This window comes from Hippopotamus amphibius, chromosome 2, assembly GCF_030028045.1.
Source record: "Hippopotamus amphibius kiboko isolate mHipAmp2 chromosome 2, mHipAmp2.hap2, whole genome shotgun sequence".
NCBI classification, from domain to species: Eukaryota; Metazoa; Chordata; class Mammalia; order Artiodactyla; family Hippopotamidae; genus Hippopotamus; species Hippopotamus amphibius.
Genome location: NC_080187.1, coordinates 96,794,815 through 96,811,130, shown reverse-complemented (window position 1 = coordinate 96,811,130; position 16,316 = coordinate 96,794,815). Strand labels below are relative to the sequence as shown.

Genomic DNA, 16,316 nt, shown 5'->3' with positions numbered 1-16,316 from the left:
CCATAGTTGTGGCTCATGGGCTCAGGCTCAGTAGTTGTGGTACATGGGCTTAGCTGCTCCACAGCATATGGGATCTTCCCAGACCAGGGATCAAACCCTGCATTGGCAGGCGGATTCTTAACCACTGCACCACCAGGGAAGTCCCCAATGACTTTTATTAATTATTTTGCTTTCATTTCGTACCATTTCTCAACATGGACAGTATACAGGAAATCTCAGTGTTTTTATTAACTCCTCTAAGTGATTCCAGACATACTAATATCTTGTCGCACACTTAAAGAGACTTGCTGAACATTTTTAGAAGTCTCTTTAAAAGTCAGGAAATTCATTTAAGTATATTCTTTGCATTTAGACCCAATCCTTCATAGTCGAGTTAAATTAACTATTTCCATTCGTTCCAACTTTGGTAAAGAAAAACACTAGCAGGTTGCCATCATCTTGACGTTCAGACACTTGAAGACTACTAAGAGGTCAAGGTGCTCATTTCAGAGGGCCTGGACCCAGGTGAACAGCTTCTTCATCTTAGTCAGTAACAGACTTACTATGTGATTCCTAACCTTTACTGTGCAGTGTCTAACTTCATGTTCATAAAGAATGAACTGAGATAACTGGATATGCACATTCAAAAGAATGAAAATGGACCCCTACTTCATACCATATATAAAATGAACTCAAAATGGATCAAAAACTTAAATATAAAAGCTGAAACCATAAAACTCTTAGAAGAAAACATAGGTACAAATCTTAATAATCTTGGATTTGGCAACACTTTCTCAGATATGATACCAAAAGCACATGCAAAAAAAGAAAAAATAAATTGGACTGCATAGAAATTAAAAACTTGCATGCATCGAAGGGCACTGTCAAGAGAGTAAAAAGACAATCCACGGAATCAGAGAAAATACTTGCAAATCTTACATTTGATAAGGATCTAGTATCCAAAATATATAAGGAACTCTTACAACAAAATTGAGAAAAAGACAAACAACCCAATTTAGAATGAGCAAAGGACTGGAAGAGCTGTTTCTCCAAAGAAGATATGCAAATGGCCAACAAGCACATGAAAAATGTTTAATGTTATTATTAATCATTATGGAAATTCAAATCAAAACTACAGTGAGATACCACTGCAAACTCACTTAGAATGGCAAGAATTTAAAAAAAATAAAAAGGAAAATAACGTGTATTGGCGAGAATGTTGGAGAGATGGTAACCCTCATACTTTGTTGTAGGAATGTAAAATGGTAAAGCCACTGTGGGAAATATTTAGTGGTTCCTAAATAAATTAAATGTAAAATTATTATATGATCTAGCAATTCTACTCCTAGGTATATATGCTCAAAAGAATTGAAAAGCAAGTGTTCAAACAAAAACTTGTACAAGAATTTCCACAGCAGCACTATTCACAACAGACCAAAGTGGAAACAATCTTAATGTCCTTAAACTGATGAATGGATAAACAAAATATTGTATATCTAAACAATGGAATATTAGTTAGCTATGAATAGGAATGAAGTAGTGATTCATGCTACAACACAGATGCACCTTGGAAAGATTATACTAATTGAAATAAGCCAGACACAAAAGACCACATACTGTTTGATTCCATTTGTATGAAATGTCCAGAACAGGCAAATCCATACGGACAGAAAGCAGATTAGTGGTTGCCAGGGTCTGAAAGGAAGGGGGAATGAGGAGTGACTGCTTAATGGGTATGGGGTTTCCTTCTGGGGGCGATGGAAATGTTATGGAATTAAACAGTGGTGATGGTTGCACAACATTGTAAATGTACTAAATGTCACTGAACTGCACACTTTAAAAAGGCGAATTTTATATTATGCGTATTTTACCACAATTAAAAAAAAAAAAGAATCTCAGAAGGGGGAAGCTAAGAGCAGGTAACCAGGATGGGGCCTCAGGCAGAAATGAGTTTCAGAGGGATAAGATGAAGACAGTTGTGAATTCAGGCACAAGAATTAAGCTGTTGGGGACTTACCTGATGGCGCAGTGTTAAGAATTCGCCTGCCAATGCAAGGGACACGGGTTTGATCTCTGGTCCAGGAAGATCCCACATGCCTCAGAACAACTAAGCCCATGCACCACAACTACTGAAGCCCGCGCACCTAGAGCCTGTACTCTGCAACAAGAGAAGCCACTGCAATAAGAAGCCCACGCACAGGAACAAAGAGTAGCCCCCGTTCGCGGAAACTAGAGAAAGCCCATGCGCAGCAACAAAGACCCAACGCAGCCAATAAATAAATTAATTAATTTAAAAAAAGAATCAAGCTGTTGTAGCCTTCCTTGTAGCTCCCACTGTGGGTGAACTTGTGTTGATCATGCTGCCTCTTTTTCCAGGGCACTTCCTGGTTAAATCCCCTTCTAGTTCTTGAGCCAACTCCCACTTGGGCATCCTTCTGCTATAGATGGAGTTGGCTGCTTTCCTATCCTCCTCACTACCTGCTCTACATTTTGGTTTCCTTGTTGCCACAAGACTCTATACAAAGCAAACACTGTACTTTCTTGCTTTCCTCAGAACATCAAGCCCTTTTTATTCGAAGATGCTAGCACAGCTCTCAACTCAAAAAAACAGATGGGAGGGCACAAGAATTATAGATATTGGGAGTTATAGGGGTTTAAGCAATTTCAAGTTCTCGTAAATTATCTGCTATTATTTGCTATTTTAATTTTTATATTCTTGAAAAGGCATTTTTTGAGCCTACACTATATTTTATGTTGAAGAAATAACCCTAGCATATACTGCTGTGTAGACAAATTACTACCATCTTAGTGGCTTAAAACAACACAGATTATTAACCTGTACTTCTGGACACTGGAAGTTCAACACAGGTCTGAATGGGCTAAAATCAAGATGTCTGCAGGGCTGTGTTCCTTTCCGGACAGTCCAGGGGAGAATCTGTTTCCTAGCATTTTCCAGCTTCTAGAGGCCACCTGCATTCTTTGGCTGGGGGTGCCTTCCTCCATCTTGAAAGTAAGCAACATCACATCTCCCTGACTCTTTTGTCTTTAACTCTCTACTTGTAAGAATTCGTGTGTTTAGATTGAGTCCACGTTGATAATCAAGGATAATTTTCTCACCTCAAGGTCTGTTCCCACAGTCACATCTGCAAAGTCCGTTTGCCGTATAAGGTAATACATTCACAGGTTTCAGGGATTAGGGTGTGGACATCTTTAGGGGGTCATTCTTCTACCTGCCACATTCATACCACAAACATCTGATTATTTTCAGCCTTCCTCACCCTCTTACCATCAAATAAGATGAGAAGTTCCTTGAATATAGAGCCCGTACCTTATACACTTCTGAATCCTATTTAACATGTAGCACATTATTTCATGCATATTAAATAACTACATTTTTGGTTTATAACTATATCTCTTTCCTTAATACCAAACACTACATAGACTTACAGGTCAAAGGCTGGCTCTCGTGTATTTTTTTAAGTCATTAGTTTGTTCCCTGCTCATAGTGAACAATGAATAAACTGCCCTACTAATCTTATACATAGACCATGATTGCTTTGCCTGCAAAGCACTACAGCACAGCAAAGATCCACGGGATCTTCTGTCATTTTTTTCTGCTTTATACTTCCAGTTTCTATTCTATTTTATAACATCAAAATGCTTTTCTGGCCACTTAGGTCATATAAAATTAGTTTAGGTGTGCCATCTAGTGGCATTTTTAAGGAAATATTCATTTTTATCTGATTGATACTTGGCTTACTGAGTGCAGCCATCCATTCATTAGCCTCAGTAACAGAGGCGAGACAAAGCAGTGGGAAACTGACTTTTGCTGATGATCTGAAAACATTATTATACTGAGTAGTGTGAATACCCTACGCTGAACAGGAACCAAGTTGTTAATAAAAAAGGAACCTTTATTTATTTATTTATTTATTTTTTTGGGGGGGTACACCAGGTTCAATCATCTGTTTTTATACACATATCCCCGTATTCCCTCCCTTCCTTGACTCTCCCCCCTCGAGTCCCCCCCACCCTCCCCGCCCCAGTCCTCTAAGGCATCTTCCATCCTCGAAAAAGGAACCTTTTTGATTTGAAGCCTTTTATAAATTTTTATTAACCAGACTCCAGTGATTGATTTAATTTCATGATTAACTTACTTAAATTGAAAACTTATTTGGCTTTATCTCCAATGTATGGTATATTAAATCACCAATTACAATTATGTAGCAAAAGGAAAGGGCAAAGGTTCTCAACCCAGGCTGTGCATTTTAGTCCCCTGGAAAGCTTAAAACAACTACATGCCCGGCCATGAAGAGATCTGATTGGCCTGGGGTGGGACCTGTACATTCAAAAGCCCCTCTGAGTCAAATACACAGCCAGAGTTGGGAACCTGGCCACTGGTATAAGAGGTAGCTGAATCTCTAATTCTGGTCCTTTCTTCTGAAAACAATAACAACAACAACAAAAACACTAATAATATGGAATTATCAAGTTACAATTTATCTTTTTTTACCAAAAAAAAAAAAAAGTAGAACTTAAAAAAAACCACTGGGAAAAGGATTCTAGTTATTAGACTTCTTTTTAATAAATGTTTTGCTTTATTTCTTCTATTTACCCTTTTTAATTGAAGTGCCATAAAATAGGAAAAGAGCCAAAAGACATGACATCACAGGCTACAGATATTAGTAGGCCTGGTGTTTCAACTGGGGTTTTTAAAACCTTCCCTTTGAAGAATTTACATGCCATCTCCCACCCAAGTGGCCCATTCCTTCCATTTTCAGAGTCATGCTTGGTTCTAGGGACTCTGGGACATTCCAGCCCAGCTTTAGCTGTTTGGGTTCACTCAGCATATAGGGAGGAACCCATAGGTAGCTTCAGGGGTATTGTGATAATATAATTCTTCAATTTAGTGATGGATTCATTGGTGTTGATTTTATTATGCTTCATAATTTATAAATATATTCTCTTGTATATATAAAATATTTCTTTATAAAAAAAGAGAATAGCTCTAAGACTTAAAATGATGCTAGATGTTTAGTTTCTTGGTTTTTAAATTAATTAATTTATTTTTTGGCTGTGTTGGGTCTTCATTGCTGCGTGCGTGTTTTCTCTAGTTGTGGCGAGCGGGGGCTACTCTTCATTGCAGTACCCGGGCTTCTCATTGCGGTGGCTTCTCTTGTTGCCGAGCACAAGTTCTAGGTGCGCAGACTTCAGTAGCTGTGGCTTGTGGGCTCAGTAGTTGTGGCTTATGGGCTCTAGAGCGCAGGCTCAGTAGTTGTGGCACACAGGCTTAGCTGCTCCACAGCATGTGGGATCTTCCTGGACCAGGGCTCGAACCTGTGTCCCCTGCATTGGCAGGCAGATTCTTAACCACTGTGCCACCAGGGAAGTCCCAAGTTTCTTTAAATGAGGAACATTCAAGGACCAACCCAATCTTCCAAAACTGCTACAAATAAGTATGTTTCTCCCTTGGCCGCACCAGTTAGGATGAGAACTCAAGCAGCTTTAGGGTTGGAAGGCTGCTTCAACTGTGTTGATCTATATTTTTTTGTCATCCTTCCTTGAAATCAAAAGATAAATGGTAAAGTATATCCTGGTCATCAAGGGAAAACTAATTATCTTAACCAACACATGTATTAGAAGAATCAATGTGCCATGGGCCGTGAGCATTCTTGCTGAGTCAGCCAAGGATGCAGGCCCTGGCTGCTCTTTGCCCAGGCCATTTGTCAGGGTTGTGTTTGCAGTGAGCAACTTTAAGAGATGAAGTAACATCTCTTCCCAGTCAAAGGGCAGCCTTGCTCACCATTCATGACAAAAGTGATAGATTCCACAAGCTCACTGTTCCTCACCTATGTCACAAACCCATGCATGCACCTCAGCATCCAACTAGGCCCACCTGCATCACCCCCATGGGGCTTGGAGTGCACAGAAAACTAGCAGCAACACCCTGCTCAGGCTTCTCGTGCTCTGAGTGACAAAGTCTTCTGCCAGCATCTGTGAAACAGCAACAGGCTAACTTGTTAACTTGCAAGTAGGGTAAAATCCCAGATTCTTCAGGGGGCCTGACAGTTTGGGTGACAAGGATAAGATGCTGATAGAGATGGCTTTCTGGAGGAGATAGGAGAAGGGCCCTTGTTGGTCGGGTTAGAGGATATCAGAAGGCTCCCTGAGATCTGTAAGTAAGTGGTGGTGAGAGTAGGGGGGTAGAGTGAAGCTCTCTCACTGTCTTCTGTGTTAAATGAGGCTGAGAAACAAAAGGCGGGGTCCAAAGAAGACTCCCAGATGGCGCTTTTGTTGTGGCACTTCTCCTCTAGAGTGGGAGAAGGAAAGGATGTTATCATGACAGCAATGGGGCAGCAAGCCCCACACCCCAGCTAAAAGGCAAGCAACGTGGCTATGGCTGATGGGTCAAGCTGAAATAATGGTGTCAGCAATGAGGATATAGAACTTTGCATAGACAAAATACATTACAAATTTGCTGAGTCTCTTGGCGGGAGGCTCTTTGAAACAGAGAGAATTCAAACCCTTGCTGTCTGGCACCGAGCTGCTCTTTCCCTCCTCCACTCCTCCAACTTGAACTGCTTTAGGGAAGAAGGCTGAGTGGGCCAGGGGACTTCAGGGAGGGAGAGCAGGGACTCAATGTTTACGGCTCTGTTGGGTGTGGGTACCCATGTGTACTCGGTCCCATACAGGGAGGCTGTGCTAAGTGCCAGGGTGGCCCAAAGTGCTGAGGATGCCAGGCAGAGCACTGGCACCAGTGTTGGCTAAAGGAATGATGCCCCTGAGCCCCAGGGCTCTCCAGGACCCAGGGGAGCCTGGAGGAGGAAGCAATACAAATTCCAGGATGAGAAACCAAAGGGCAAAAACACATTTGTATTCCCTATCTCCCCCAGCTGGGAAACAGTCTAATCTCCTGAAACTGTCATGATAACGCCTGAAGTACCTGTGTTAAAATCTCTGATCTGTATTCCCATAGAGCAAAATTCAACTGATAGGGTTTGAGCGGTTTGCAGTGAGAAAGGGAAATTAAAGTACATTGAGCTGATTCAGCATACTGCAGTTGTGTCCCCTGAATATAAATGTATAATGTATTTTGTGTTACTTCCTTTTATTGTAAACATTCATAGGGACAAGAGGACATTCTCTCATTCAGGGATTCTCTGACCCCTTCCAAGTGGTCCACCAGAAACAATACAGAATCCCAGGGAGAAAAAGAGAAAATCACAGCCATCTCCAGTGGCCACTGCCCAGTACAGCAGTGCCACATGCTGGAGACAGGCACCAAAAACATCCTGTGTTAGTTTTCTGGGGCTGCCATAATAAAGTACCACATACTGGGTGGTTTAAGCAACAGAAATATATTGTCTCAGTTTTGGAGGCTAGAAGTCCAAGGTTAGGGTGTCAGCAGGGTTGGTTCCTTGTGAGGGCTGTGAAGGAAGGCTCTGTTTCAGGACTCTCTTCCTGGCTTGTAGATGGTATCTTCATATTCACATGGCATTCTCCCTGCATGCATGTCTCTGAGCCCAAATTTATAAGGACACAGGTCATTGGATTAGGGCCCACCCTAATAACCTCGTCTTAACTTGATTACCTCTGTTGAGTCTCTATCTCCAAATAAGGTCACGTTCTGAGGTAGTGGGGGTTTGGACTCTAACATATGGGTGGGGGGTGGGACACAAACCCATAACATACCCCTTTCAAAATGGGGAGGCAGTTATTGGCCTATTACTGTGCTCCTGTTAAAAATGAACACCTAACCCCTGGAGAATTTGTGACTCTCAGGCCTGACATCCCCATTTTTGGGGTGGGTCAGTTAGGACATGACAACTACAAGGAAAGCACCCATTTGCTGGTCAAATGAAAATAATGTACTTGAGGATGTGGCTAGCCAGGCCCTGGTGTCATCTCAGTTTTGCATAAAGGAGTAGTAGCTACCCTTTGGGGAAAACTTTATCCCTCACTCTGCCTCTGAAGCAAAGCTACTGGCTCAGTAGGCCCTTGGATCACAGAGACTGTCCTAAATGCCTAGGCCTGATTCACCTTTGATTCAGCTAAGCTGAAAACTAATGGTGCTGATAAGGCTCCTGCTAGTTTGCCCCTCAGCACCAGCTATAGTGGTCACTGGGATTAGTGGGCAGAAGTCAAGGCTGTTCTCAAAGCTCTGGTCAATCGCACTGAGGGGCAATCTGCCATGGTCTCTGAATAGCCCCACACATTCTGGATAAGCCAAGAATGCAAGGCCCAGACTGCTCATTATTCTGGCCATTTCTTGAGGTTGTGTTTGCAGTGAACAACCTTGAGGAAGGGGTTAAAGTTCTCTCCACCTCAACTCCACCAGCTCCTCATTCACTAGAAAAGCAGCAGATTCCCCAAGCTCAAAGGTGCCCCAACCCACTGAGTGCACAGCACCCACGTGAGCCCATCTTTGTCACCTCCATGAGACTTGAGAGTCATGGGGAACTGACATGAACCTCATGCTTATGCTCTTGCTGTGCTATGAATAATGAAGTCCTCTGTTTGATGTAGGTGTCTCCTGTGTTCTGCCAGGGTCCATGGAATAGTAATAAGCTAATCTCCTAGCTTGCAAATAGGGTAAAATCCCAAACCCTTCACAGACCCTGACTTCTGACATAAAAGTAAAAGCCCTGTAGTTTCTAGAGGTCTTGGACAAGGACTCTCTGAGAGTGTGACATACTTTGCTGGTTCATAAACCTAACGTTTGGTCTCCTTTGGGACACTTTGTTCTGTTAAAGAATTCAATTGCCCATTCTTTCAACAACTCCATGCCCCCAAAAGAGATCTTTATCCTGTAAAAGACACTCTTATCACTCTTTAATAGCAATAATAACAGCAGCAACAACTGATGCTTATAGAGTGAGAGACACTGTTCTAAAGACTTGAGGCATTGTTCTACACACTCTACATACAGTCATCTTTACTCCTTACAGCAACTCTCTGAGGGGGATACTATCACCTCCAGTTTACAGGTTAGCAGACTGAAGCACAAGCCACACAGTTAGTCAGGAAGTGGAACTGGGATTCAAACCCAGGCTGCCTGGCTTTAGTCCTCACTTTTAACCACTCACTGTATGTCTCACAATAGGACTGTCTACTCTGAGGGCCATAATGAACCACAGTGGCCTAGAGATCTTTATTAGAAATGTTAGGAAAATAATTTCAGTCAAACTTTTAATACTTGATTTTGATGTACAACATTTTAAAATACTTTTTGATCACCTATATGAGGCAATTAGACAATCTTCTACTTTGCTTTGATCTTTTCATCCAGCCATTGTATAAATCCAGTGTCGAATGTTCACACTCTGTATTAAAATTTCCTATTGCTGCTATAGCAAATTATCAAGCTTAGTGGCTTAAAACAACACAAATTTATTACCTTACAGTTCTGGAGGCCAGAAGTCCAGAATGGACTGGAGGAACTACATTCCCTCTGGAGGCTCTAGAGGAGAATCTGTATCCTTGCCTTTTCCAGTGTCTAGGGGTTGCTTGAATCTTTTGGCTTGTGGCTCTTTTACTCCATCTTCAAAGTCAGCAGCTTCAAATCTCTCTCTCTCTGACTCTGACCCTCTTGCCTCCCTCTTTCCCTTATAAGGACCCTTGCAATTACATTGGGCCCATCCAGATAAACCAGTATCTCCCCCAATTCATACTTCTCAACTGAATCACACTGTAAACTTCCCTTTGCCATGTAAGGTAACATCCACAGAGGATTAAGATGCAGACATCTTTTTGGCAGGGTGGGAGAGGGGCATTATTCTGTCTACCATACACTCTGAGCATTTATCTCTTCAGGCAGTATAGAAATTTTTACATTAGGTATCCAGATTAGAGATTTAAACAAGCCCATTCACCAGATAATTAGCAGTCCACTTCATCTTGACTTTGAGGGTAGAGCACCAAGAGCATTTTACCTTCTGGGAGGTTAAGGGGAACATAGTGCTGAAGCACATGTGACAGAAACTTTAACCACTGTAACAACATAAAAGCTTAATTATTTAAAAATGTACCTGAAGTCGAGAATTCATAAGCATGAACTCCTGTTGGGTTTTCATGTTCTCATTCATAGATTTTGAAAATATAAACCCCATCTTGACCTAAAATGTAAAAAAGCAAAGTTTAAAACAATATATTCTACATGCGTCTGCTCTGTTTCAGGCTACTATGAGCTTAAGACAAAAAAAGAAAATTTTCTTATCTGGGAACACAATATGGATCCTAGTCTTTTCTCCTAACTAGCTGTCCGACCTTGGACAAACTTAACCAGTCTGGCCATCATTTACTTACATAAGAACAGCTGATTGAACTAGGTGATTTCAAAAATCTTTTCCTGCTCTACAGCTTCATGTTTCCTGATTTTAATTCCCACTGTATATCTTGAAGAACTGAACACTTAAAAACAAACAAACAAAACTCTCATTTTTATGAGGGGCAGGGTGAATACCATCCACCCTCTTACCTTCTGTATAGTTGAATGTCAGAACCTTTGCTTCTGATGGGGGTGATTTAGAAGATGCATTGCGCACCTTGAAGACTGATTTTTCTGTGCTCCTTGCTTTTGTATTTTAGGATGTTTTAGATATTTCAAGATTACTATATCAATACTCTTCCTATAATCCCTACTCCTCTCCTACCCACTTGCTACTTCCATCCACCTACTGCTAACATCCCTTGGCCGTCTTCCTCTAGCCTCACTTTTTTCTTCTTAAGCTATTATTGAAGTTCCCAAAAGCAGAAAACCTAAGCATACTTAAATGTCCTGGGAAACACAAATTTTAAATGAACACATGGTATTGTCTATCTTATTTATCCTACTTAAGAAGTTTTTAAGTGGGCTGGCAATTCTAGATGGTCCAGAACTCCAATTTTTGTTCTTAAGCTAACTGAGTAGATACAGAAGACCTCAGTTAGTTGTTGATTCTACCTTCAGAAGACCGCAAAACTCAGGGAAGTTATGACTGCTCTACCCTCCTCAAAAATGTTGCTGATTCTCCTTGGTAGACTGTTGAGCACTTTGTGAACCTCAGATCAGAGTAGCCATTCTTAATGCTTTCTACCCAGGGTTCACAATACTCTGTGGGAAGCCCAGACATAGCTCCTATTTTCCATATCCTCAGCAGAAAATCTTGGGTTCTAGCTAACTGGTGAGAAGATGAGGGGAGAGGGAAGACATTTCATGCCAGGTACAATGGGTTATCCCTACTAATAGGGCTCCAAGTGAGTGGATACTACAAGCCAGACTTCAGTGGCTTCCCTGCATTTTGGCTAAAGACGCACCCTGGATTTACAGAGGCCTCTGAGCCACAGTCAGCTTCAATGCTAGGCACAGGAGGCTGAGCCACAGGAGGAGAGGCACAGTCCTGAACAGGCCTGGGAGGTCATGAGATTTCCCTACCACCCCCCTCCAACCCCTCAGCTACTGCCCTACTCCATCCTGTGCCCAGAGGTAGACCCACCCAGTAAAGGTGGGGAAGTCTAGCAGAAATTCCCTCCTGTCTCCAGACTTTGACAGCCCCACGTCCACTGTCTCCAACACCAGGGCAGAACTTGCCTGAAGGCAGAAGCAGTATATTATCTACCTTGGCAGTCCCCAAGGTGTGTTCTTCTCACAAATGTTGCAGAAAGCATGAGTAATACAAGAGAAAGTATAGCTCAGGCAGTTGCCATTCCTTATTTTTCCTTTGTACATAGGAGTAGAACATTGAATTTTTACATATACAGCAAACATTTATATAGAAAACAGCTGTCCTCTAATCCCATTTACACACACACCCTCTATGTCAGTTATGTCCCTTAGAGTGCTTCTGTTTATAAGGGGGTGTACGCTCCCCTGAAGTGGAGAGACAATCTTCATGTCAGTCACCTAGGGAAGAGAAACTATCTGGAAAGCTAGGACTCAGGCTTACCTCTTTCTCGGCCTTGCTCTCTTGGGACTGGATTGTAGTTTCGATGTATCTGGGGGTATTCCCACGGGTTAAAGGTAGAAGCCAAGCAGGAAGAAGAGCTTCCCTGTGGTTCCCACAGGAAACCACACCTGAAAATGAGTGCACCATACCCTGTGAACTATGCCCTGGAGTTCAATATTTTGAACCTTCCTCTCCTGCCCCACCCTAACAAAGCCATTTTCCAAAGTCTGGGAGGTTCCTTATGGTGTCCAGAATACTCGGTTTTCACTCTCCCACTCACAACGTATATATATCAGAAAATAAACAAGAGTGACTGCAATAGGAATAACTTTGAAGTCACTCAATTGCATAAGGTAAGTCTTGCAAAAATGCCAACACCTTGTCATTGGTGACAAATGCCTTGCTACTTACAGCTTTGACACCAGTGTGTCTCAGAGGGCTAAGAATGCTGATGTGGGTCCCTTCTGCCTTCATTTTTCCTTCCATTACTCCTGAGACCTTAGAAAGACCCCGTTAATGCTTCAGCCCTGCCTCAGCTGTGTTACAGATTACAACAGGTAGGGGTACTTCTGAGGAGGAAGTGTTGGGGCTGCAAGTTCCAGATAGTGCCCCTCCGCTCACACCTAGGAACCAGGATTTGATTTTACTTAAAAAAAAAAAAGAAGAAGAAGAATTCCAGGACTCATAACCTGTCATCCAAATTTCTGCGCTAATTCATTTCCTGTTCAAATGATACATTACCTACGTTTATGACTGGTTGCATGATTACAATCATTTTCAGTAAGTCTTTGCGGTCCATTCAAATTCATCAAATTATTCAAATACTTCCCCTGCAAATTTTAGCTCTGCGTTCCATTCAAACTAGCCTATTTCCCCTGCAAATTCCAGCCCGGAACCCACAGCTTCCGGGAGGATTTCCCTAGTTTGTAACTCCGCTCGCTCACCCAGGACCCAATTACAGTAACTTGGGAATTCCTGCACGATTTGGTGATTTCGTTGACAACGCTCTTCCTACCTCCCCCCACTTTATTACAATGATATGGGAGAGGCCTGGAGTCTTTGGGACGAGAACCGGCTCCTCTGACACAAGGCTGGGGACACTGGTTGGCACTAGGAGCGGGAGAGCCAAGGGCGCTCACAAGGAAAGGGCACGCAACGCGACCCGGCAAGCCCGGGCCTCGGAGCTCGGCGCCGACAGACGCAGCCGCGTGGACCCGCCCTCCCCAAAAACCTGAGGCCGGCCTGGCCCACACGGCCGGCGCTCACTCACTGGGCAACGCGCAGCGGAGGTGCAAGGACACCGTGACCAAAGTAGAGGCCTCCAGGCTCGGAGTCCGCGAGACGGCTGCGGGGACCAGGCCTCGCCCCGCAGAGCCTCAGGATTGGCTGGCCGTGGATTCCGAGCCTCAGCCAATCAACGCAGCTTCGGCTTCTTTAAAGGGCCCACAAGCTGACCGAGGAAGCCAGGTTTCTTTCCGGGCCAGGCGTCTGGGAGGGGCAGGTCAAAGAGGCAAATTCAAAATCCAGGGACTCAAATTTGAGCGGAGGCAGAGAAAGCAGAGTGGAAACTCACTTACAGGCCTCAGTGAGGTTTGTCAGTTACCTCCGAGAAGCCTGAGCAATCCATTCTCCTTTGCAGAGCTCAAACCTCCATACAGTAATAAGCCGTCTCACAGTTCTTCTCCAGACACAATGTCTAGAAGAGAAAATGTCTCGTGAGAGGTTGTCACTTAAACATATAAGCCACAGTTATAAACATTTGTAAGGGCTTTTCTATTTACAGAATATGTTTATGTTGAGGGTGGAATTTTTACTCCCCCACCCCACCCCCCTGCAGCATTGAATCTCAACACAGACATAGTTTACTTAATTTGTTAGAGCCTCAGTCTCCTCCATCTGTTAAATTGCGTTAAAGTGGCAAAAAGGTTAAGACACGAAACGAAAAAGAGCAGACTTGACCAGAGTTACCAATCCAAAAAAATATGTTTTTTAAGGAGCCATCTTTCTCCCCTTCTGCTGAGAGATATTCATTTCTTCTTAACCCCCATCAGTAATTTCTATCTTGAGTAAGTCAAGCCTCTCTCCCAGCTTCATTGAGAGAATACTTGAGGAACTGCTGTATTCTCTTCTTTGCTATTAAATGGCTTGGAAAAATAGCATGGACTTCACCAGGCTCTGGCCTTGAGGAAGGTGCATGAAGAAGGTCCCTGACTTAAGCCCTGGCTGACCATCACACTGGTGGAGAAGGCATCTAACCTTCCCCAGGCTCTGTATGTGAGTGAACATCACACCGACCTCTTGCCAGAGTAACGGGGGCACCACAGGAGCAAAGCCATGTGGAACTTTGACCCTTTAAGAGAGGATAACAACTGATAACAATAGCATTTGAGTATGGACTCTAGCATAAGCACACCAACATTTGATTTGATTTCCAGTTCCATCACTGTCACTCTTCATCCTGTCCAAAACTTACTTTTATCATCTCTACAATAGGTCTAAAGCCATCTAATTTATTGGACTGTGAAGACAACATGAGATCTTCACTTAGCACTGTGTCTGGCACACAGTTAGCATTAAGTAAGCGGTAGTAACCAGCAACAGTGGGAACCTGTTACTAACTCTAGGTCTGAAGGGACAAAGGGAAGGGAGCAGTTGCTAAAACCAGGCAAGAGCCATAGCTGTGGCTGTATGAGAGGACTACCCAACAGAAGCTATGTTGTTCAGTAGAGGAAAGCAGTCAATGCTGACCTTTGGCCCAGCAGGGTAAGATCCTATAGTTGTACCCTCTGCTAGCGCCTCAGCTCCAAGTAAGGATAGGGTGGAAAAGAAAGACATATCCCTCTGTCCTTCCATGCTCTGATATCCTGCTGAAATCTTCCATTGGCTGGATCCACCAGAAAGCCAGAAGATGAGGGAGCCACATCCATACAGTCTATTGAGGTCAGCTTCCTAGGCACAAAGACCTAGGACAAATGGAAATATCCAGCACACCATTTCTACAACCTTGGGTTTATCGTATTTTAAAGTCCTAGTTCAAAAAGAAGAAATGCTTCCACTAGAGGACCCAGCCATGGAAGCTGAAACTGCCCGCTGATCATTTTGGTTCCTCACGACGATGGAATTGGAATGACTGATCCCAATTACCAAAAGGAAATTGGGTTGCAGCTATACAATGAGGGCAAGGAAAAATGTGCCTGACACCCAAAGATTCACTGAGCACTTCTTAATACTCCCGTGTGCAATAATAATGATCATTGGGTAACTACAGTAACCTGATAAAGTCAAGAGCACTTAAACTTCAGACCATGCAGGAATTAAAGTATTGTATCACCACACCAGGTAAAAAATCCCAATCTACTAAGATACTGCATAGGACTAGGGATACATAAGTGAATGAAGTAGGAAAGTATGGTTATCAATTTTAGCCTATCAACAAGCTATAGAGGCAGAGACTATTGTAGCTCTGTATATAAAATATTAATTGATTATTTCTTCCCTGCCCTTCCTTTCCCTGTTTCCTTGTATGAAGAGTACTGGTGGATACAAAATTGTAATTTAGTTTCTAGGTCAGAGTATTGACATCACCTCAAAGCAATACAGTAGTTGGTAGGGCTCTTTTATTCTCATGTTTAGGAGATGAGCTTCTCTCCATCTGAGCAAAGGGAAAGAATAAATCCTGGGTGGCAAAACAGGTACTGTCTGAGTCGTCTATTTGCCTCCCCTCATATCTATTCTCCTCCCTTCCCTGCCCTATTCTATACCTCAGAAGCTGACCTCTTTGGAAAACATCTCCTGGGCTCTTCTCAGCTGGCTTCCATCTGGTTTTGGACGATGGAGGAGGAGAAAAGAGAAGTAGGGTATGTTTTTTCCATTTTTTTCTCTGAGGATCTGGCAGTGGTTGTGTCCCTCCACAACTGCAGCTCATGACCAGTGGTCCCTCCTCTGTGGGTCCAGCTCACAGAGCTCTGGAAATGCTCTCTTCCCTTGCTCTTCAGCCTAGACATGATATGGTTTCCTGCTGTTGCTATACTCTTAACCTGATGATTCTTCACCCCAACTTGGTGTTTGGGATACCTCAACTGGATGGTTCTCTTAACCCTACCCCCAGTCCTTTAATTATTGTCTAAGATCTCTGTAGTCAAACCAACCGAGTAGAATTCCAATTCCTGATAGAAACCCAATGGATATACTTTACATTATAACTACTCTTGTGTGTATTTTAAAATATAGGTGAAAAAAGTGACTATGAGAATATCCACTCTGGGAATTGAGAGAAATCTTGGTGTAGATATTGCACACATTTTATAGAATGTGGGGTGAGAAGATTAAAGGAAAATTATTTCAATATCAAATGACATAACTTTGGTATATGCCTTATTTATAATTGCATGAATTTGTAAATGTATATGTATA

The 16,316-nt window shown here is 42.8% G+C and overlaps 1 protein-coding gene across 4 annotated transcripts in view; it reads right to left on the bottom strand.

Moving 5' to 3' along the window:
• Window positions 1-13,282, bottom strand: part of PLGRKT (plasminogen receptor with a C-terminal lysine) — a 51,176-nt gene extending 37,894 nt beyond the window's left edge. For 2 of the 4 annotated variants that reach the window (XM_057724026.1, XM_057724029.1), the window contains exons 1-3: window positions 13,174-13,282; window positions 11,904-12,031; window positions 10,008-10,094 (exon numbers count right to left, since the gene is read on the bottom strand). In XM_057724026.1, the coding sequence (XP_057580009.1) occupies window positions 10,008-10,088 (81 nt within the window). In that variant the 5' untranslated portion in view covers window positions 10,089-10,094; window positions 11,904-12,031; window positions 13,174-13,282. Of the gene's footprint in view, window positions 1-3,096; window positions 3,210-10,007; window positions 10,095-11,903; window positions 12,032-13,173 lie in introns of all 4 variants that reach the window. The other 2 variants (XM_057724028.1, XM_057724027.1) reach the window with 2 other exon arrangements.
• Window positions 13,283-16,316: the final 3,034 nt, after the last annotated feature.